Here is a 22,907-nt window from a genome sequence, read left to right as displayed (position 1 = left end):
CCCAGGGTCTCCTTGCCAAATGTAATGAGCACACATACACTGATATGCCTCTGGCTTCTTTTCTTTCTTTTTTTTTTTGCTGGGCAATAGGGGTTAAGTGACTTGCCCAGGGTCACACAGCTAGTAAGTCAAGTGTCTGAGGCTGGATTTGAACTCAGGTACTCCTGAATCCAAGGCCGGTGCTTTATCCACTGCGCCACCTAGCCGCCCCGCCTCTGGCTTATTTTCAATCAGCAGTATTGTTTGGATTCTTAGTCAAAGGAAGCTAGAACTAACTCACAGGACAAGACGTGATAGATTTGAATGATACACAGAGACCTTCACCATTTGCCCTCTTGTTCAAATTGTAAAAGAGTTACTTACACGGCTTGTCTCCCAGGTCATCTCATACCTAATGACAATGGGAAATGTTTGGTTCCCACTATTTAGCTCCTTCAAGCAGCAGAACGTGTACGTGTGTGTGTGTGTGTGTGTGTGTGTGTGTGTGTGTTATCCCCAAAGTACTCTGATGGAGCAACAGCCATTCAGCATATATAGAGCATGGTGTTTAATTGAATATGAGGTGCTCTGCAAGGTAACACAGAAGAAATAGAAGACAAAGCCCTTGCCCTCATGGAGTTTGTAGTCTAGTTAGAAATATATAGCACAGGGCAGCCAGGTGGCACAGTGGATAGAGCACCAGCCCTGGATTCAGGAGTTCAGATCTGACCTCAGACACTTAACAATTACTAGCTGTGTGACCCTGGGCAAGTCACCTAACCCCAGTTGCCTCACCAAAAAAAAAAAATATATATATATAACACACAGTTATGCCATAGATTTGGGAACATACACCAGGGACAATATAAATGCATAAAAATGAACATATTACCAATAGAGTATCTGGGATATAAAGGAACAAAGGCAGTGTGCATACATGGGTTAAGTCAAAGAAATGGACTCTCCAAGACTGTAAGTTCTTTCTGTCTCTGCCAATAACTTGTTGATCTTGAGGATAAGTTCTGTATACAGGGGCTCAGATTCTTGAGTTTAGTTAAATGAATGTCTTAAAAGATAAGCATTTTCTTTCAACATGTGGAATTGACTGAATCTCCTAGAGAAAAAAAGTCAATACATTTCCTACTAAAGAGAGGAAGGCAAAAAAGAAGACCCTTTCCCCTGACCTTTGCCCTATCTAAAGGTTGCAGAAGGATAGAGGTCGAGTAGAAATACCCAGTCTTGTTAGACTGCCATCCATAAGGAACATTGACTATGGCAAAGCCCTCCTGTATGAAATGTGGCGAGTTTTCAATGCATCAAAGAAGAGGTACAAATGAAATCCTGGGAAACAGAGGCAACGTTTTCCAGAAATATGTCTGTATATCTTGCAAATCGGGGCTGCAAAAATGCTATAGCTAGTCAAGCATATAATTTCATTAAAAAAAGATGTTCCCTCCTCATCTTCAGAGATTAGCACCCATCCACGTTCCACTTTCCTTCTGGTTCCTGTGAATTCTTATTCCTGATTCTCTATAACTACCTCTATTAGCAATACCTGAAAAGCTCTCCAGCTGCTCTGGGAATGATTCCTATCTCCTGGTCATCTTCTGATGGTGAAATAGGATCACTTTCTGAATGCGGTCCCAGCATGGTATAGCTCTTTCCACTCCCTGTCTGTCCATAAGTCATAATACAAACATTATACCTACAAAGCAAAAACGTTATTGGGTTGGATTTTCCCCCATTTAAAAAAACCTTTTTCTATGGATACTTACGTTTTTAGACTTGTCATTTGGGAAAGGGAAAACAAGGGTAATAGATAAATTATTATTGATTCTCCCTGCCCCCCTCCCCTTAATGATTATTTTTAATTAGAGGTAGGAGTTTATTGTGGAGATTGATGCTACATGGAAATGCTAATGGTTTTTGGAACATTCTCTCCATGTGTAACAGAGGTTTCCATTAATCCCAATCACATGTTCACTGTCCCCAGCTGGGTCATTCATCTCAAAACAATCAATCAAATCTTTCTCCAGAATAACAATGTTTAGCACCTTTCATTGCTATGAGTCTGCTAGGTTGAACAGAAAAATATGAGCTGGAGGTTTGGTAATATTTTAGACTTTCATATGGGCTGTGGACCAAGTAAGCCTTAGCATTGATCTCTAAACTTTTTTCAATTTACAAACCTTGCTAATATATGATGTCAAATGATCTGTCATGTTGTGCTGTGCTATGCTATGATATTTCATGTCATATATGTTATAGTGTATTTTAGAGGTAGCACAGTGCAGCTGATAGAGAGCTGGATTTGAAGCCAGGAAGATTTGGGTTCAAATCCTTCCTGTGACATAGATTGACTGTGTGTCCCTAGGCAAATCACTTCTCTGTCCTCTAGGTACATTGCTAGGAGTGTAAGTTGCAGAAGTTTCTAGAAGACAGAAATGTCTAGGGGCAGTTAGGTGGTGCAGTGGATAAAGCACCGGCCCTGGAACAGGAGTACCTGAGTTCAGATCCGGCCTCAGACATTTGACACTTACTAGCTGTGTGACCCTGGGCAAGTCACTTAACCCCAATTGCCTCACCAGGAGGAGAAGAAGGAGGAGGAGGAGGAGGAGGAGAAAAGAAGAAGAAAGAAGAGAAGAAAGAAGAAGAGAAGAAAGAAGGAAGAAGAAAACAGAAATGTCTAATTCACATCAATTAACAAAACATTCACTAAGTACCTACCATGTTCCAGGTACTGTAGGTTCTGGGAATATAAAACCTGAAATGAAACCATTCCCTGTGCTCAAGGAATTTAAGTACTATTTGGGGAGATTCTACATACTCTGGGGGGAAAATAGGAATCACAATCATTTCACAATATCTCCGATGGACTAACAATATGGAAATCTTTAAACCACCTATTAGCCTAATAGTAGAAAGTATGGAGAAATGAAATGTAACCAATTATGTAAAGGATGTAGTCTTATTTTTGTTGTAACAACCATTTGTTGCTTTTCAATAAGAGGACCATTGATGCTTGGATGGAGGATGGAGAATGGAGAATGGATACTATTCACCTCCAGACAGAGATGATGGATACAAGTGACATAAACATGAATTTCTGAGCAAAGTATATGGATTCCTTTTGTTTGACTTTTTATTTGTTCCAGGGTCTTTTTTTCCTTCTTTCTTCTTCTTGGTTAATTGGGGATAGGAGATTAACAATAGCAATGCCAAAAAAGTGATTGTAATACTTTTAAATGCTCAAAAGAAAACATAAGGAAGTTCAGAAAGCACAGACAAGATCATTTTGAAAGCAATGCATAGAATTTATTGCATGCTTTTTTAAAAAGTAAGGAGTGTGAGATGGAGATTTACCATTTCATAAAGACTCTTCTTTCTGTGTTCTGCTTTGTGTATGGGAATGTTCTCTTTTTGATTGTTTTAAGTTTAGAATTTTTTAAAAATGTAAAAATAAAATGAGGGCATTGGTCTTTAAAACCTCTGAGGTCTCTTCTAGCTGTAAATGTAGAATTTTATGACATGTTTTAGAGTTTTGCTAGAAAACCATTTAAGAAATCTCTTGTTCTCTTGAATATATACTACATGAATTCTATTAATTCTTTCTCCCTTCCTTGGTGTTTTGGGGATTACTTGAATATATTAATACTATTCCTTCCCTTTTCAAGGGAACTGGTACAAATCCTAGCAGAACTCTTCTAGTAGTAATAATGTAAACAACAATTCATGTTTATAGAACACTTCAGGGTTCACAAATCACTTTTCTTACAAGTACCCTCTGAGGTAGGTAGTGCTAAATCTCCATGAGTGTGAATAATGGATCCCTCTCTGGAATGCTCAAATTATTTGAATTCACTTTGCTTACTTCCATTGAGCTTGAACCGGTTACCATATTTAAAATAATTTCGGCTTTGAATAGTGCAAATTTTAATAATGCAGACACTTCAGGGGATTCATTATACATTAATTGGGACTTTGTTATATTTTAGATGAAGCAATTGAGATGGAGAGGTGGAGTAACTTGCCCAAGGCCAGAAATCTAGGGACTGTAACCCAAATCCACTGGACTTGGAGTCATGAAGAGAGTCCTACACCCACTGTGTCTAAAATAAGCCAACCAAATTGCTGTTCTTTGGAAAGTACTGACTGTGTCACTATTGAATGGCAGAGTTTGCTCTTATGAAATCTGATTACCTGCACACACACACACACACATACACATTTATCCTACTTTGTGAATATCTATGGATTTTATTTTGATTTAAAAATATTTTTTAGCAATTATTAGCATTGGGGCAGCTAGGTGGCTCAGTGGATAGAGCACCAGCCCTGGAGTTAGGAGGACCTGAGTTCAAATCCGGTCTCAGACACTTAACACTTACTAGCTGTGTGACCCTGGGCAAGTCACTTAACCCCAATTTCCTCGCCAAAAAACAAAACAAAACAAAAAAACAAAAAAAAAGAAAGAAATTATTAGCATTATATTGGCAGCCCAACAAGTACCAGAATTGACTAAGACCACAATTTCCAATGATTGTTTGAACATTTATGTTTTTCTAAAATAATACATGGTTTCCATATCCACAGAAACTAGTATTTACCAACTGTTTTAAACAGTGCCTTTTCCCAGTTCTGCCATTTACTAGCTGTGTGACTGTGAGTACATTGTTCTGAGCCTCAGTTTCCTAATCTGTAAAACAGGAATAATAGTACTTGGACTGAATACTTAATACTGTTGTTCTATGGTTCAGTGTATTTAAAGCACTTTTAAGACAATATGTAAAGACAATATATAAATGGAAGATTACAGTAGTTGTTGTTGTTTGTCCTTCATTCTTGAAGAGGACCATGACAGATGTCATGACTTGCAATGAAGTGGATTTAAACAAGGGAGGTCTGTGAAAAGCCACCAAGCTCACTCTCCCCTTCAGAGCCATCTGGGTCCAATGGTAAAATATATTATCAGGACCACTGGAGATGACTCCAGATGTTTAAGGCAATTGGGGTTATATGACTTGCCCAGGGTCACCCAGCTAGTAAATATCCTTTAGGGCCAGTGCTCTATCCATTATGACACCTAGCTTCCCCTGTTACAGTAGTAAGCTACATTAGGATCATAGACTTTTAGAACTAAGAGATACCATGGAGACCCTCTGACCTAATTCCTTTCATTTTACAGATGAAGAAACTGAGGCTCCAAGAAATGAAGTGTCATCAACCTGTAATGGTGTCTCATGCCTCAAGGACCACATGCAATATTAAAGTCCCCTTCAGTTATGTTATTCTGACTTGTCTGATAAAGCATAAAGTATTTGTGTCATCAACAGGGAGAAAAACGAGTAGATCCTTAACATTTGGAAGCAGTTTAGGACATAAAATAATGTTTCTTCATATGGGTAATTTTTTTAGAAATTTAAAATTCACAGTCGGGTTTGTAAATTAAAAAAAGTTTAGAGACCGAAGTTAAGGCTTATTTGGTCCACAGCCCATATGAACATCTAAAATATAACTGGACCCAAACTCAAATTTTTCTGTTCAAATGGCAGACTCATCATAGCAATAAAAAGCTGTTATTCTGGGGTTTGCTTGTTTGTTGGTCCTGAGATGAACAACACAGATAGAGATGCTGAAAGTGCAATTTGGATTAATTGAAACCTCTGATTCACAGGGGGAAAGTGTTCCAAAAACCATTAACAATTGCAGGCAGCACCGATTTCCAGGATAAACTTTTACCTCCAATGAAAACTAATCATTAAGAGGGAAAAATCAATGACAATTCGTGTCACTCTTGTTTTCTCTTTCCCAAATGACAAGTCTAAAGATATAGATATCTGTGGAAAAAGGAAAAAAAAAACACCTCCCCCCCTACACATGACCAAAAAAACCTCCGTCCTGTCCCCCCCTTTCCTATGCCCATCCATCTGCATTCTTTTGGCTTTTGGAATAGTATCTGCAGGAGATCATTGGCACTCAAAATGTTATTTCTTATAGGGATGTTTCAGACTATTTTGGAGTTCATAATTTTAAAAAGAACCCACGGGAAGAACTAGAAGCTCAAAATAATGTCATCTGTTTCATATTTGTAATGAAAAAGCAACTCTGAGACAGATGGCTTTGACCCACAAGCCTCTCCTATTTTCTGGAATCTGCTTCTGCTTAAATGATGGCGGACAACGTTAAGTTTTCAATGGAAGAATATTTCCTAAATGAATGTGGAAATCCCAGTATTTGGGAAGAAAAGGTCAAACAGAAGCTCCAGGACATAATGGGAAAGACTGCCTTGTGTGGGCCATCTATGTTGATTCTGTATGCTTGGTATGGACTGCCACTGTGTGTTGCGCTGTGTGCTAGGTCATGTCCTGTCATATCACATCACGTCATGTTATAGAAGCAGCGTTGTGTAGTGGATAGAGAACTGGCCTTGAAGCCAGGAAGACCTGGCCTCAAGTCTGGCCTGTGACAAAGATTGACTGTGTGACCCTGGACAAATCACTTAACTTCGCCGTCCTCTAAGCAAATTGCCAAGACTAAGATATTGAACAACTTTTCTATCTGCACTAGCAGAGGGATTTTCCTCACTTGAGAGTTCCCTATACCATGAACTCACAGTTTTGTTCTCTAACTCTATGTTACATTATATTGTGTTATTATGTTGTGTTGTGTGTTGTGTTGTAATGTTATGTTGTGCTGCGTTATGTGTTGTTCTGTGTTATCATGAGTTACGTGTCATTATATATAGTAAAATATGCCATGAGAGACATTATCCACAATAGTGGATAGAAAGCTATCCTTGACATCAGAAAGACTTGAGCTCAAGTCCTACCATTGACTCATACTTATTGCAACCTCAGGCAAACCATTTTACCTCTTGGTGCCCCCAGGCAACTCTATAAGACTGCAAATTTTTTATTTTATTTTAATTTTTCAGGGCAATGAGGGTTAAGTGACTTGCCCAGGGTCACACAGCTAGTGTCAAGTGTCTGAAGCCGGATTCGAACTCAGGTCCTCTTGAATTCAGGGCCAGTGCTTTATCCACTGTGCCACCTAGCTGCCCCAAGACTGTAAATTGCTAAACAACTATTGTTTCTAAATTGGTAGAGGGAGTTTCCTCATTAGGAGATTTCTCTCCCTGGGAATACCAGTGAAATCATAGGAATGGTTTAAAAAAATATCACCACCTATATTTTGTGACAGGTTCTATGTTCATTAAGTGCCTAGTATACTGTGGGTGCATATAGCACCTTTAACAAAAGGGTCTGTTATATTGCCACTGATTTCACATAAGTTTTTGTGCAATATATCTATATCTTTATTGATACATATAATCTCTCTTTTGGAAAATCAATACAACCTGCAGAACTGAATTTTACAGTCTTACAAAACTGATGTGGAAAGTCTGTGCCTCCTGTGAGTCTATTAAATGCATAAGAACACTCTATAAATTATTGCTCAGGGGCAGCTAGGTGGCACAGTAGATAGAGCACCGGCCCTGGATTCAGGAGGACCCGAGTTCAAATCCCGCCTCAGACACTTAACAATTACTAGCTGTGTGACCCTGGGCAAGTCACTTAACCCCAATTGCCTCACCAAAAAATAATATTATTGCTCAATGAATTTCCTTTCCCTCATGACTGACTCATAACCCACTGGGCCATAGGAGATCAAAATCAGGCCAGATTTCACTACTCCATAGCAGTCAAAAGCTCCTTTTGAAGTGAACAGGAGCTTGGTCTGTGATGAACAGGAGACTGACTCCCAGAGGGGGACATTCCCTTTCTGAAGCTAATGTTACTGACAGATTGTTCCTATTACATTTTTTTAAAGTTCTGGAACATAAATGCGGGAGAGAAGAGCAAATGACATCACAGAAATGGCCAGAATCCTACTTATTGTGGTAAACAGTACAATTTTGAGCCCAAGTCCTAACTGATCTATAGCAATATTGACGACCTAACCCAGTTACAAGACCATTTGGTTAGTATGCTCAACTCCACATGTGAGAAATGTTTCGGAGTTCACCTGCAATTTTTGTTTAAAAATAAACAAAAGCTACTGTTAATCTTGGTTTTGCCCTGTGTCATCCATTGTGTTAATTGGTTCTTTGAAAACATGATGTTGGGTGAAACAATATTACAGGGGACAGCTCTCGAATGCTGCTCTCAGAGATTATTGGCTAGATGACATTACAGATGAGGTTCCACATCTTTATGCATGTGTGTATGGGGTCATACTGTGTTAATGACATTTTGGGGAAATGATATTAACCCAGGCAACCTTTTTTTTCCCCCCTGGGTATGCTTATATCATTGCATGATAAAACCATAATTGTATTTTCTTGTTTATACAGTATATTCAGAAAAGCATAAAATTCCTTTAGAATATTAATTACAAATGTGAGTGCTGACATCAAAATTATTTTTTCTTTACTTACCCATCTAAGAGAGATGTAATCAGGGGGCACACATCCCCAAACACTATCTTCTGAGATTCTAAAGGACTATAAACTCTGATGGGAAAAGAAGAAATGACATGTTAATGAAAGGAAAAAAAGAAGATTGATCCACTTTAGCAACATAAATTTAAGATTGTGGGGAAAATATTTACTGGCATATTTCCCATGACCAGTGTCATTTGAACTACTCAACACAATTAAGGTTTAATGTTCTTTCAGAGTCAAAGGGAAATGAGGTTTTCAACTTTGTCAAGTTAACAGAGGCCAAAGCCAAAATGCATGATAGAACACAGGGAGAAAGATACTGCTTGCAAAGCTTAAAAACACTATTTATTTTACAACTAAAGTCTTCTTACCGTTCAAATTAAATCCTGTCAACAAGCAGGTTTCAAGGGCCTACTGTGTGTCAGACTCTGTGTTAAGCTTGTTACAGGAACAATACAATTCTCACCAGAAAATTTAAAAATTCTATCCAAAACAACAGTCCAAACAAACATTTGTTCTTTTACAGTCAGATATATTAAATGCTTCCCCCCATGGCCCTACATCAGATTAGCACATCTAAATGGCTAAATATGTCTCTTAAGCTTAGGATCAAGGTAAGTTTTGAGGCTGCATCCAGTGGGTACTGTTCATTGCACAATCGAGGAGGTGTAAAATGTTGCCAGACAATAACGTTAACATCAAGGGACAGCCTGCCAAAAACCCTGTACTGTCAACACCAGTGGATTCTCTCATTAGCCAAATGCTGCTTTGATATCAGGATTTCATATAGTTTCCTGAAATCTGAGTTTTTACTTTTGCTGGAACTGAACTTCTCCAAAACTTTGCTTTTTTTCCAAAATGCACTATTTCACACACCAGCAGTGGGGTTAAATCTGAAGATATGGGGGTCCCTTAGGTATAACTGTACCACTGGGCAGGTCTTTACTTTTCCTGGCCTCTGTTTCGTCATCTGCAAAAAGAGGAGGGTGGATTAAATGGGTCTTAGAGGGCCAGCCAACTTTGGTAGCCTGGGATTGGGGGTGCAAAATGAAGAAAGGGCTGGGAAGACTTCTCTTCTTCCATTAATCTCCAACAATACACAGACTAGCCTGTACCAGTTATGAGGGAATCATGCCAAAGGCAGGAAGCCAAGCTGGTAAAAGCAAACAAACAACCCCCTCACCACATGTAAAACAAAGAAACTCCCAGTAAGCACACTATAGCAAAAGCTCTCAAACTTAACTTTGTTTTCAGTTGTATTTGACTCTTCATGACCCCTTTGGAGTTTTTTTGGCAAAGATACTAGAGTGGTTTTCCATTTCCTTCTCCAGCTCATTTTATAGATGAGGAAACTGAGGCAAACAGGGTTGAGTGACTTGCCCAAGATCACATAGCTAGTAACTGTTTGAGGTTTGATTTGAAGTCATGAAGATGAGTCTTCCTGACTCCAAGCCTGGCACTCTATCCACTGCACCACCTACCTTCCCCATTGTCATTGTCATTTGACAAGCCTTTTATTCTACTCTTTGGAGAAGGAAATGGCAAACCAGTCTAATGTCTTTGTCAGGAAAACCCCAAAAGGGGGTCACAAAGAGTCAGATGTGACTGAAATGACTGAATGACAACTATTCTATCCACATCAAATCCTTAGAGCATTCCAAATCCTTTCTTTACATCTCTCCACCCCACCATGATTCAACACACACACACACACACACACACTTCAAGGAGGTCTAGCCTTTGTGAGAAAATAATGGCATTCTATGAGACCCAGAGAGCCTTGCCTGATCTTTCTTAAGGCCAGCCCAGAGTCAGGAGAATTCCAAAGGAAATGTGGTTGGACCTTGCACTGTGAATAAAGACAATTGGAAATTGAAACCACACCTACCTGTAAACCTTCCCCTCAGAGGGTCTGTTCTCTGTACTTTCACCTCAGCACCTACTGCTCTGGACCACCCTCAAGTCCAATAAACCAATAGATTTGAATTTTTAGGGCTAGTCGAGGTTCAACACCTTAAGGTCGAAGACTTTTTTTTTTTAGTGAGTCAATTGGGGTTAAGTGACTTGCCCAGGGTCACACAGCTAGTAAGTGTTAAGTGTCTGAGGCCGGATTTGAACTCAGGTACTCCTGACTCCAGGGCCGGTGCTTTATTCACTGCACCACCTAGCCGCCCCAGGTCAAAGACTTTTTGCATCCCCATTGCTTAGCACAGTACCTGGTACGCAGTAGGTATTTATTTAACAAGCCAGTGCTCATAGTCTTCATCCTCTGATCTCTCTCTGATTCTCTCCTTTCATGGTTTGTGAGAGTTAATACTCTCCTCCAGGTTTTCTTATTTTCTTATTTCTCTACCCATTCTTCCTCTGTAGCTACCGTTGATTCTCTATGCTCTTCCCTTGTACATCTTCTCTTTCTACATTCTCTCTCTTTACACTCTAATTCACAAGTATAGCTTCAACAATGACTTTTATGTTGATAACTTTCCCTTCTCTATCTTCAGTCCTTACCTCTCCTCTTAGGCTTCACACTTATGTCTACTACCTTCTGGGTACCTCCCCTACATGTCCCATAAGTAACTCCCAACAAAAATGGAGCTTGTTATTGGGGAGGAAGAAATTTTAGACATCAATTTGCCTAAAAAAGATCTGAGAGCTTTATCCATTTCATGCTCAAGAAGAGTCAATAATATGATATGACAACCAATCTAATCTGATTTAGGGTTGCTTTAGAAGTGGCAGTGTGTCTATGAATAAGGAGGTGAGAAACTGGCATTAGTTGGGCCACATCTGGAGTCTTGTCTTCAGTTCTTGGCACCACATTTTAAGATAGACACTGATATGCCAGAAGGCATCCAGAGGAAGACCACACAAGAAGAAGGGCCTTCAGTTCAAATCTTATGAAGATCAGGTCAATAATAATATTAATAACAATTCACTATCTAATATTAATGGATAACAACACATGATCATGTCTCCTAACAAAAACTAAACATGGCTTCAAAATCAAGGAGGGAAATGAACCAAAACATCTTATATATCAATGTATGTCAATGACATTAAATAATGCTACAATAAAAACATTAAACAGCTCCTTTATCTCATAGAATCTTTCTCCAAAGAAAACAATATGTGGTTATATTATTTATTATGTTCTTATAGAGTCATTTAGAGAGTAGGGATGGTGGGGGTGCAATTACTGGAGAAGATAGAATAGAATGGGATTAGATGTGCATGTAGAGGTATCTGCCTTGGTAAGGAGAAAGGCCATCTCATTGTACGAGACAGGGGTCAAGGAGAAGATAGTAACAGAAGGCATCTGGGTGATAGGAGATGAGGGGAAGGAGACAAGAGGAAGTTTGTCTCTCATAATCCCTATCTTCTTCCAAGGTTCCAGTCAGATGCTCCCTCCTCTGTGAAGTCTTCTCTGATTCACCCAGCTATTAGTGTTTTATCTTTCCTAAATTTACTATATTATGCTTGCTTGTGAACATGTTGTATCTCTATACATATAAGATATATCCATATCTATGTACACATATATAGATCTATCTATCTATCTATCTGTTTGTCTATCATCTATCTAGCATAAAAGCTTCTCACCCTCAAAGACTCTGTTTTTTCTTTTTATCTCCAGTGTCTAGTACTCAATAGGCACTTAACATTTGAGTTGATCTGTCCTCCCCTATTATTAATGATTTCTCACTTGGATCCCTTTGATTTACACATTTCTGATTCATTTGTTATAGTTCCATGTATTACACATTCATCTGTGTTTGTGCCCTGTTCCCTCTATTATACTATGAGTTCTATGAAGTCAGGGACAGTGTCATCTCCAAACATTACTCCTAGGCCAGTGCATAACACAGGGCAAGCTCTTCATTGATGTTCACTGTTTTTGTGGCCATGGTAATATTTGGTTCAGAGCACCGGCTCTGAAGTCACAGGCACTGGTTTGAAGCCCTACCGTTGACCCTCACCACCTTTATGCCCTTGGCCAAGTAACCTCACTAGGCTTCTATTTCCTAATCAGCAAAATGAGTTGAATAATTGTTCTCTGAGATCTCTTCCAGTTCTGAATCTATGACCTTATGCACCTACTTTATATTTCTATCAATCAAAGTTATTTCATTTTCTAAAATCAAGGGAAAAGAACAACTGGTTTCTAATGATGTACTTTGCTCCTTTAAAAGATTTGTACCTCCAAAAGTAATTTATGGCAAGGAAAAGGTTTGAAACATAAAACTAAACATTCCAAGTCATTCCCTCATTTGAATGTCAACAGAAAGTCCAACACCCTTTGGAGTTGTTTCAGGACTATAGATCACAATCAGGAATGAGCATGGGGGGCTCCTTGTGTATAATGTTACAGTGACAAAGCATGAAAATCATTATCCACACCAAGGAATTTGACATCTAAAGGTAGCAGCCTCAGTCCCTGAGGAGAGTTGCTCCCCATCCCTTGGCTGACCTTTCCCTATAGCCTGATTTAGTCTCGCTCTCAGCTTTGACCTAAGTCATCTTTCCTAAGCATCTAGAATGACACAAAGAGTTCACCCTGGAGTAGAAAACTGAATTCGAGCAGGTGAGGATGATGTGCTTTGTCTGGGTAGTTAGTTCCCAACAATCCAGTTGGCTATCAACCAAAAATCAAGGAATTAGAGAATCAGAGAATGTTAGAGCTGGGGGGGGGGGGGAGGGACTTTAGGGTTTAATCGATCCAACCTCCTCATCTTCCAAACAAGAAAACTGAAACCCAGAGAGGTTTGATTATTTGCCTGAGGTCCTTAGCGGGGAGCCCAGGACTAAAAATAACTGGAGAGTAAGGAGGTGTTAATGGAGCCCCACTCTTCTCAAAGAAAGCCAGCCTTGACGGTGGCACTAATACAAATGTCACATACAGTCAGCACATTTTGTCTTGTTCTTCATACTTGCTAGAAGTGAGAACCTTATCAGTGTGTGAATTCAGAATGTGGTGTAAGAGAAGTGTCCCAAGTGGAAAATGGTTTAATAACTAGTAAATGTTTAACAACTGGCTGGGAGCAGGTGGGGGAGGCAGTACTCATGATACACTTTTTTTTTTGGTGGGCAATGAGGGTTAAGTGACTTGCCCAGGGTCACACAGCTAGTTAAGTGTCAAGTGTCTGAGATCAGATTTGAACTCAGGTCCTCCTGAATCCAGAGCCGGTGCTTTATCCACTGCGCCCCCTAGCTGCCCCTCATGATACACTTTTACATTTAATCTTCATTATTAAAATTTTCTCTATGACTTTCTTAAGTGTAGGCAATCAACAAAATAATCATTCAAGTTCCCATTTGTAGAGTTTGCTGATTTCTGAGGCATAAATACTCACACAAACAATTCAGTCATCAGTTTTTACTACTTGAGCTGTCTACAGCACACTCCTGCACGTTCCATACCCTTACCTCAGTAATCACAGTGAGTCTTGACTTATCTTTTTTTTTTTTGGAGGTAGTTGGGGGTAAGTGACTTGCCCAGGGTCACATAATAAGTGTGTAACTGTCTGAAGTGTCTAGTAAGTGTCTGTGGCTAGATTTGAACTCAGGTCCTCCTGACTCCAAGCCTAGTGCTCTATCCACTACACCACCTAGCTGCCCTGAATCCTGATTTATCTTAATCGAACCAATCAATCAGAAGCAGGAGTTAATTGTACTTTTTTTTTTCTTTTGCAGGGCAGTGAGGGTTAAGTGACTTGCCCAGGGTCACACAGCTGGTAAGGGTCAAGCGTTTGAGGTCGGATTTGAACTCAGGTCCTCCTGAATCCAGGGTCCATGCTTTATCCACTGAGCCACCTAGCTACCCCCCAGGAACTAATTGTAAAGAGATCTTAGACATCTCTGTTGCATCAATCAATCAAAGGCATTTCAACTAGGTGTTTTAAAAACTTGATCAATTTAGGAAAGGATAGTTTAAGAATTTCAGGAATTCAGAAAAATGAAATGACACAAAGGATTGGAGGGATGAGACTGGCTCATCTCTCCCCCCTCTCTAAAAGGAGCCTAGCAGAAAGCCGCAACATACCTAATGAATATTCTTCAGAGAGAAGAAAAGAACTTACAACAACTAGAAGCTGGGAGTTACTCCTTCACCACATGTGATTTCTAAGCTTTCCCTTGGACTCTGCATGTACTGATGGGAGAACAGACTGAATATTTAGACCACCTGTCTTTGCTGTACCACCTTAGTAAATATCATTTTCTAAAAGCTAATCAGATCTAGCTAACTGATATCAGTTAATTACCTTTGGGAGTTGACACTTTCTAGCTGTGTGACCCTGGGCAAGTCACTTACCCTCACTGCCCTGCCAAAAAAAAAAAAATTAAAAAAAAGAATACCAATGGGAGCTAGTGAACTATAGTATCTGAAGGACCTGCCTTGGAGGTGCTCAAGGGAACAAAATAGTTGCCCTCTGGGACTTAGCTTGTCAGTCAAGTTAAGTTTGGGAGCGGAGCTCCAGAGCCCGTGGGCTACAAATTAAATTCGCGCTAGATTGTTTTGGTGAATCAGGTAGAATGCATTTCATTTTGCCTTTAGGGTATCATTACCCAAAGGAAAATGCTATGAGCCTGTTTTGTTGTCCTTGTTGTTGTTGTTTTCTATTTTGCGGTAGAACATAGATCAATTAGAATGCTTGGGGAATGGGTCATTCAGCCTAAGTGAATTCCCTTGTTAATGGAAAATACTTTTGTCTCAGTGATTGTTTTTGGAAAGCTTTCTAAAATGGATTAGCCCACTCTCCAGAGTTGGAAAATACAGTATAGTCAGCATAGTTGTGTCTTGAGGAAAGAGAAGGCATAAAACATTTCTGGCTTCCCAACACCTAAAACAGTATCTAGTATGGAGTAGGAGCTTAATTTTAAAAATTTAATTTGTCAACTATATTTTTTATTAGCATCATAGGAATAGGAATAAGGATAGCGACTGGACATTTCATTACTATTGGGAACTTCTGGATAATTAAACTTTTCTACCAATACAGGTACAATTTAGGGTCTTAGAAAGTTGCCTAGAGTACTGAGAGTTTAAGTGTCCAGGGTCACACAGCCAGTCTGTGTCAAACCCAGATCTTCTGGAATTTAAATCTTGTTCTCTAACCACTTGGGTAGCTAGGTGGCAGAGTGGATAGAGCACTGGGTCTGGAGTCAGGAAGACTCTTCCTGATTTCAAATATGGCCTCAGACACTTATTGGCTATGTGACCTTGCACAAGTCACTGACTCTTACATGCCTCAGTTTCCTCATCCGTAAAATGAGTTGGAAGAAGGAGATGGCAAAGCACTGCAGTATCTTTGCCAAGAACATCCTAAATGGGGTCAGGAAGAGTCAAACACACTTGAAAAATGACTTAACACATCTCTATTTACGAGACCACATTGCCTTTCTGAAAACATATTCTTCAAGATTCCATTTTATTATTTATTTATTTGGTGAGGCAATTGGGGTTAAGTGATTTGCCTAGGTCACACAGCTAGTGTCAAGTGTTTGAGGCCAGATTTGAACTCAGGTCCTCCTGTCTCAAAGGCCAGTGCTTTATCCCCTGCACCACCTAGCTGCCCCCGATTCCATTTTATTTTAAAAGAAATTATTGATGCCCTGTTTTTCTATCAGATGTCTCTTTGTCCTAAAAGTCAAGAGGACAGAATAAATTCTGCTTAACTGAATGTCCTGATTAGCCTCTGGTAAATCAAGGATGGTATTTTGTTAGTTTTTAAAAACACCATCCACATCAATGATAACTACCTGAAGTTGGACTCTTACTCATTTTAGTACAACACCTGAGGTAATTTCCATCTTATGTTGTCTTGCTTTATCTTCAGGTACTATAGGTAAGAAGTTTATTCTTGAAAAATCAGTGTGGTGTGTCTAGAAAGAAAGTTGGATTATAAGTATAGATCTATTGGTAAGAATAAACATAATGGAAAGAGAACCGGAGTTGGAATCAGGAAAACCTGACTTCAAATCTTGCCTGAGACACTGACTAGCTGTGTGACCCTGGGCAAGTCACATAACCTCTATCTGCTTCAATTTCTGAATCTGGAAAATGAGGATAATAATAGCACTTACTTCCCAGTGTTGTAAGTATAAATGAAATAATATTTGCAAAGCACTTTGCAAACCTTAAAGTGCTATATAAATGCTTATTATTATTAATGAAGATTCCTAAACAATAGTGTTGAGAACACTTCAACTTTCAGATATATAAATCACACAGAGCCAAATGGAATTCGGGATCACAAAATTAGAACTAGAAGGTCCCTTGCAGACTATTGAGTCCAATCCCCTCACTTTACTAATAGGGAAACTGAGGCTAGGTAGTCCAGAATTCAAACTCAGGTCTTTATAACTCCATTTCCATGACTCTGTCTCCTATACCACCTAGCTGCTTGTGATAGCTCTCAGACCACTGTTTCTGGAGAATGGCTATTATCACTGATTTTTACAACATTCTTTCGTCCACCTAAGAGCCAACTTTCCTTTGACATTATGTCTCCTATATTACCATTAATTGCATTCCTGGATATTAGGTATCATGCTTTCCCTTCTGATTCATTGATAAACTTTTTTCTTTGAAGAATAAAATGCTGAAAGCTGGAATTTTCTTTCTGAAGAGAAATCAAATATTTTGACATTTATTAGATCCATAAAAAGTTGCTAAAAAAAATAAACAGTGTTTTGAGTTCATAAGAACCATATGCTTCAGTGTTTATAAAAATGAGTTGTGACTAAATGCTGAAAAAACATTGCCCCAAAGCAGCATTCTTAAGCGGATTTTTATTTTAACTCTTTGCCTCCTGCCAGAGAAGCATCTTGAACACAAGGGGTCATGGCATCCCTGGGACACTTTAAGTAGGTGCTCCACATAGACCGGCATTTCCTTCAGTATTCAGTCTATACAACTGCTGTTTCTCCTGTTCCCTTCAAACTGTGAGCCTCATTTGTACTTGAGATCATATTGGGAGATACACACAGCAAAGGTCTGTTTGCCCATGATAGATGGTAGTCTTGGCTCTGTTATTGATTCTGGACAATTTTATTTTTCTGGGTCTCATCTCCTTCATAAGTGAAGAGAGGGGTGGTGTGTGTGTGTGTGTGTGTGTGTGTGTGTGTGTGTTGCTCACCCAAGTCCCCCTTCCGAACCATGCTCTATTTGGTGATGGAAGCTTTAACTGGCTAAGTCTTAGAAGGAACTTTCTCAGCAGTTGGCAGGACCAGAAACACTCTTACCTATCTAGGATTATAGCTGGCTAGTTACCAACAACTTAAAACACTAACTTGTAATAAACTTTGCTAAAGAAAGCAACCTGTAAAGAGTTGGGTGTGCTAGGTAAGTAGACATGAAAGTGAATGATTTAACTAAGTGCTGGGTTAAAAAAAAAACAACTCACTTTTCTGGGAGTTCCTATCTCCTTAGCTATCTCTACTGAACTCTTACATTAAAATATTATGGTGGGGTCAGCTAGGTGGCACAGTGGATAGAGCACTGGTCCTGGATTCAGGAGGACCTGAGTTCAAATATGGCCTCAGACACTTGACACTTACTAGCTGTGTGACCCTGGGCAAGTCACTTAACCTCAATTGCCTCACCAAAAAAAAAAAAAAAAAGCACACATTAGGTTGCGATTCCTTGGAATTCTCTAAGACCTCTGCAACCTCCAGCTCTCTGCTCTGGGCCCAAAGTTACCTAATGGAAAATTAATATTATACTGTATTGTTTAATAATCAGTATTATTCTGTAATCCACCCAATTCCCCATTTTGTCAAACCGCATTTCTCAATCTAGTTCAGAAGGCAGTCTCAGGTAGTCTTCCTAGTCTGAACTAAAGGTATGGTTCATTAATGTGATCTCTCCTGCTGTCCCCCTACCCCACCCCTGCCCCCATTTTCTTGTCAACCAGTTTAAAGTGGGACCTCTAAACAAAGAACCAGCTTGGGCTGGGCCTCTCTCCGAGTTCTTTCCACAACAAAAATAGCTTTCAGAAATATTTTTGTACATATAGGTCCTTTTCCTCTTTCCTTGATCCCCTTGGAGTTAGAGGCCTAATAGTGATATTGCTGGGCAGAATTGCACAATATTATTAACTTTGGAGGGAGACTGAATTAAACTTCATAAAGGAGATGAAAAAGGAATATTTGTAGAGAATACAGAGACTCATTTCACAACTGTTTTTTAGAAGGGAAAAAAAAAAGATGATCTCCATCCTGCCTTATTTCTCTAATATACAAACCGTGAGAACAGGCACACTACCAGGGACAAAGGACAGACCATCTACTATTTGTATAGTAACAAGCTTTGGGAAAAAAAAAAAAAAAAACACCCCAAGGTCTTGCATAAGCGCTGGATCCTGGAAATGTCTAGAAAACACGGAGCTCCATTTGGGAAACAGGCAACATTCATTTGAGTTTATGAATAGGAAAAGCTGCTCTGAAGGATTGGCTTGTTCGGTTTGGTGCTGCATGTAGAGTGCTGGAAGTTCAGCAAAGATTTTATGGGAGTACTTCTAAGCCACCTGGCTCTGAAAAGAATTAGCTAAACAGGCCAAACAGCCAACAAGAGAACATTGTTCAACCAGTTGCACAAGTTAAAAAAAACATGGATTGATTGAGTCAAGTCTCAAAGGCTGTGGACTACGTTTCAAGATAGCTAGTTGGCACCATTAGCTGATTGAAAAAAGAGGCAGTGGGTATTTATTTATTCACTTAGAGTGATTTTGACTAATCAATTGAATAAAATCAAATCTATAATGAACTCACAGAGAAAAAAAAACACCCACTCTCATAAAGCTCAAGGAGATGGAACACATGTATTCATTCACTCATTCCCTTTCCACTAGGTTCTAGAGTAAGCTCTTTAACAGTATGCAACACACCTTATTTATCTTTGTAACCCTGCAATGCCTTCCACAATGGCTTTGACAAAAGTATTTGTTGAACCAAATTGTCTACAAGTTCAATTCTCCCGATCTTACAACTACTTTGAAAATATCAAGCCATTCCCTCTAGCTATGATTTTCTCTCTGTCTCTTTGTGTATATCTCTCTCACTCTCTCTGTCTGTCTCTCCATATATGTCTCATTATCTCTCTTTCTGTCTCTGTCTCACTCTGTCTCTCTGTTTCTGTCTCTCTCCTTCCTTTCTGGGATGAAATTTATTGAAAGTGTAGTCTACATGCACTCATTAATCCCTCGCAATCTGGTTCTGTTCCCACCACTATACTAAATCTATTCTCTTAAAGGTTATCAATGACATATGGGGGAAAATCCAATGTTCTTTTCTCAATTAATGCCACCTCTTCAGCTCTATAGTATTTGGTTATGATGGCAATCTTCTCGACACTTTCTAGTCTTGGCTTTGCCAAAGCTAGTGGCTACCAGGATGTATGCAGTAGACTCCTGAGAGGAGTCAAGGCAGAGAATTTTTGCAAGGGGTTCGTGAATCAAAATGTAAATTCGCAAGTAAGGAATTATAAACTACAAATAATGTCACAATATATGTATAGCTATTTTTCAAATATACGCTTCTAAGATTAATAAATCAAACTTATTTTAAAATATCCTCAATTCATAGTAGATTTTGGTCATTAAACTTCAATTCATTAATCTATGAATCAGCAAGCATTTCTTAAAGACCAGTTGTGTCAGGCACCGAAGATACAAATGCAAAGAATGAAACAATCCTTACTCTCAAATAATTTACAGGGGCAACAAGGTGGCTAAGTGAATAGAGTGCTGGACCTGGAGTTAGGAAAACCCAAGTTCAAAACCCAGCCTCAGACACTTTCTAGCTGTGTGACCCTGGGCAAGTCACTTAACCTCAATTTCCTCATCCATAAGACGGGAATTATAAATAGCACCTTCTCCCAGAACTGTTTGAGGATCAAATAAGATAATAATTGTAAAGTTTTTAGCACAGTGTCTGGCAAATAGTAAGGTCTATGTAAATGTTAGTTATTACTATTATTACATTCTATTAAGGCAGACAACATTTATGTAACATCAATATAAAGAACATAAATGCAAGGTAGTCAGGGAGGAAACTAGCAGTTAAGAGCATCAGAAAAGGCTTCACATATTAGGTCTTGCCTGATCTGTGTTCTGAAGGAAGAGAGGAACTCTATGAGGTAGAGATGAGGAGGGAATACATTTGTGCCTACTCTTTGACCCAACAATACTACTACTGGGTCTATATCATAAAGAGATCATAATAAAGGAAAAAGGACCCACATGTACAAAAATATTTATAGCTGCTCTTTTTGTGGTGGCAAAGAATTGGAAATCGAGGGGATGCCCATCAATTGGGGAATGGCTGAACAAGTTGTGGTATATGAATGTAATGGAACAGTGTTGTGTTATAAGAAATGATGAGCATGCAGATTTCAGAAAAGCCTGGAAAGATTTAAGTGACCTGATGCTGAGTGAAGTGAGCAGAACATTGTACACAGTTACAGCAACATTGTGATAGACTTAGCTCTTCTCAGCAATACAATGATCCAAGACAATGCTGAAAGATTCATGATTGGAAAATGCTTTCCACATCCAGAAAAAGAACTATGCAATCTAAATACAGATTGAAACATACTATTTTCACTTTTGTTGGTTTTTTGTGGTTATTTCTTCTTTCTTGTGTTTTTCCTCTTTTTTTCTGACTCCTCTCCTAACATGACTAATGTGGAAATATGTTTAATGTGATTGTAATGTATAACCTATATTAGATTACTTGCTCTTTGAGAGGGGGAAGGGAAGGGACAGTGGAAGAAAAATTTAGAACTCAAAATCTTACCAAAAAAATGAAAAAATGAATATTGAAAACTATCTCCATGTGTAATTGGAAAATAAAATAAATTATTATTAGGAGGGAGTACATTTCAAGCATAGGGGCAGCCAGTGCAAAGGCATGGAGACTAGAGATGGAGTGTTCCATGTGAGGAACAAAGAAGAGGCCAGTTTGACTAGATCTCAGAGACAAGATGGGGAGTAATTTATAACACGGCTGGAAAATCACTTTCCAGCAGCTGTGCAGAGTAATCAGAAACCAATTAGGAGGATGTTGAAGTAATCTAGGTGAGAGATGATGGGCTTGGACTAAGATGGTACTTGTATGAGCAGAATGAAGAGATCGGATGCAAGAAATGTTAAAGTAAAAATGGGAAGATTTGTCAAGTGATTGGATATAAGGGGGTGAGATAGAGTGAGGAGTCAAGGATAAGGGAAAAGTTATGAACCATAGAGACTGAAAGAATGACAGAAATGGAGAAATTTGGAAGAGGGGTAGATTGGGCATGGGGTGAGGGAAAGCATTCTGTTTGGGGAGTTGAGATGTCTCGGAGTTTAAGATGTCTCCAGGACATCCATCTTAAGCTTTCCAATAGAAATTTGATGATGTGGGGATAAAGCTTGGGGAAAAACTGATGCTAGATATATAGAGGTGATAATTAAACCCATAGGAACAGATGAGGTCACTGAGAGAGAAGAGTAAGGTGTCTAGAAAAGATCCTTGGCATACATCCTCTGTTAGGGTATGTGATCTGGATGACGGACCAGCAAAGGAGACCAAGAAGGATCAATCAGAAAGTTGGGAAGAAAAGGAGGAGAGAGGAATGTAACAAAAATCCAGAGAGGAGAGAGTGTTAACCCAGAGGAGATGTGCTAAATGCTAGGAGATAGGCTAGGCTGAAAAGGATGAGGACTGAGAAAAGGTCAATCACTAGTAAGTTTGGAGAAAGAAGTTTCAGTGGAGTGATGAAATTGGAAAAAGGGACTGGGGAGTGAGTGAATAGAGAGGAAATTGATTCAATAAATATAGGCAACTTCTAGGAATCTGGCTAAGAAAGGGAGGAGAATATAGGATGATAGTTTAAGGCAGGTAGTAATGTCTAGTGAACAGCACAGCAGGGGAGAGGGGGGGAGTCCAAAAAAATTTGACACTAAGGTGATAGAGAAGTTAGGGACCAATGGCCTAGACTTCACTATTCTAGGTCATCTCTTAATGCGTTTTCCCTTTCTTCTCAGCCCCAGTATTGAGGCATTCCCCAAGGTTTTGTCCTTGGAATTCTTTATGTTCTCTACACATTTTTCCTCTGACAATCTCACCTAGCCCCATGACCTGAGATGTAATTTTTATGAAGATGACTATAAATCTTTATTTCTAACCTCACTTCTCTTCTGAGTACAACTAACACATTTCCCTCTCACTTGGATGTTTCCACCAATAGCTCAAACTTATTTCCAAAATTGACATTTAAAATTAAATTTTTTTTTAAACTTTAAATATTATTTATTTGGCTGAAGGACCATGGACTAGTTGGGTTGATGGGCTCTCTGGTTGTGGGTGTCTAAGTACCCCCCCCCAACACTGGATGAATCACCTTGGAGGGGGAAACGATGACACATTATTTCTTTTTCAATCACCTCATCACCTTCCCATACTCTTTCACCCTCAGGATACTCCTTCTGACTTCTCTATTGTGGAT

The 22,907-nt window shown here is 39.2% G+C and overlaps 1 protein-coding gene across 1 annotated transcript in view; it reads right to left on the bottom strand.

Annotated features, from left to right (window-relative positions):
• The window catches only part of KIF25 (kinesin family member 25), a 91,201-nt gene that overhangs the window by 29,083 nt on the left and 39,211 nt on the right, over positions 1 to 22,907 (bottom strand). Inside the window, exons 7-8 of the mRNA XM_043963678.1 lie at positions 8,417 to 8,491; positions 1,535 to 1,684 (exon numbers count right to left, since the gene is read on the bottom strand). Coding sequence (XP_043819613.1) covers positions 1,535 to 1,684; positions 8,417 to 8,491 — 225 coding nt within the window. The remainder of the gene's footprint in view (positions 1 to 1,534; positions 1,685 to 8,416; positions 8,492 to 22,907) is intronic.

Source organism: Dromiciops gliroides, chromosome 4 (genome assembly GCF_019393635.1).
Source record: "Dromiciops gliroides isolate mDroGli1 chromosome 4, mDroGli1.pri, whole genome shotgun sequence".
NCBI lineage: Eukaryota > Metazoa > Chordata > Mammalia > Microbiotheria > Microbiotheriidae > Dromiciops > Dromiciops gliroides.
Note: the sequence above shows the minus strand (reverse complement) of the source record. Positions and strands in the feature narration are given on the sequence as shown.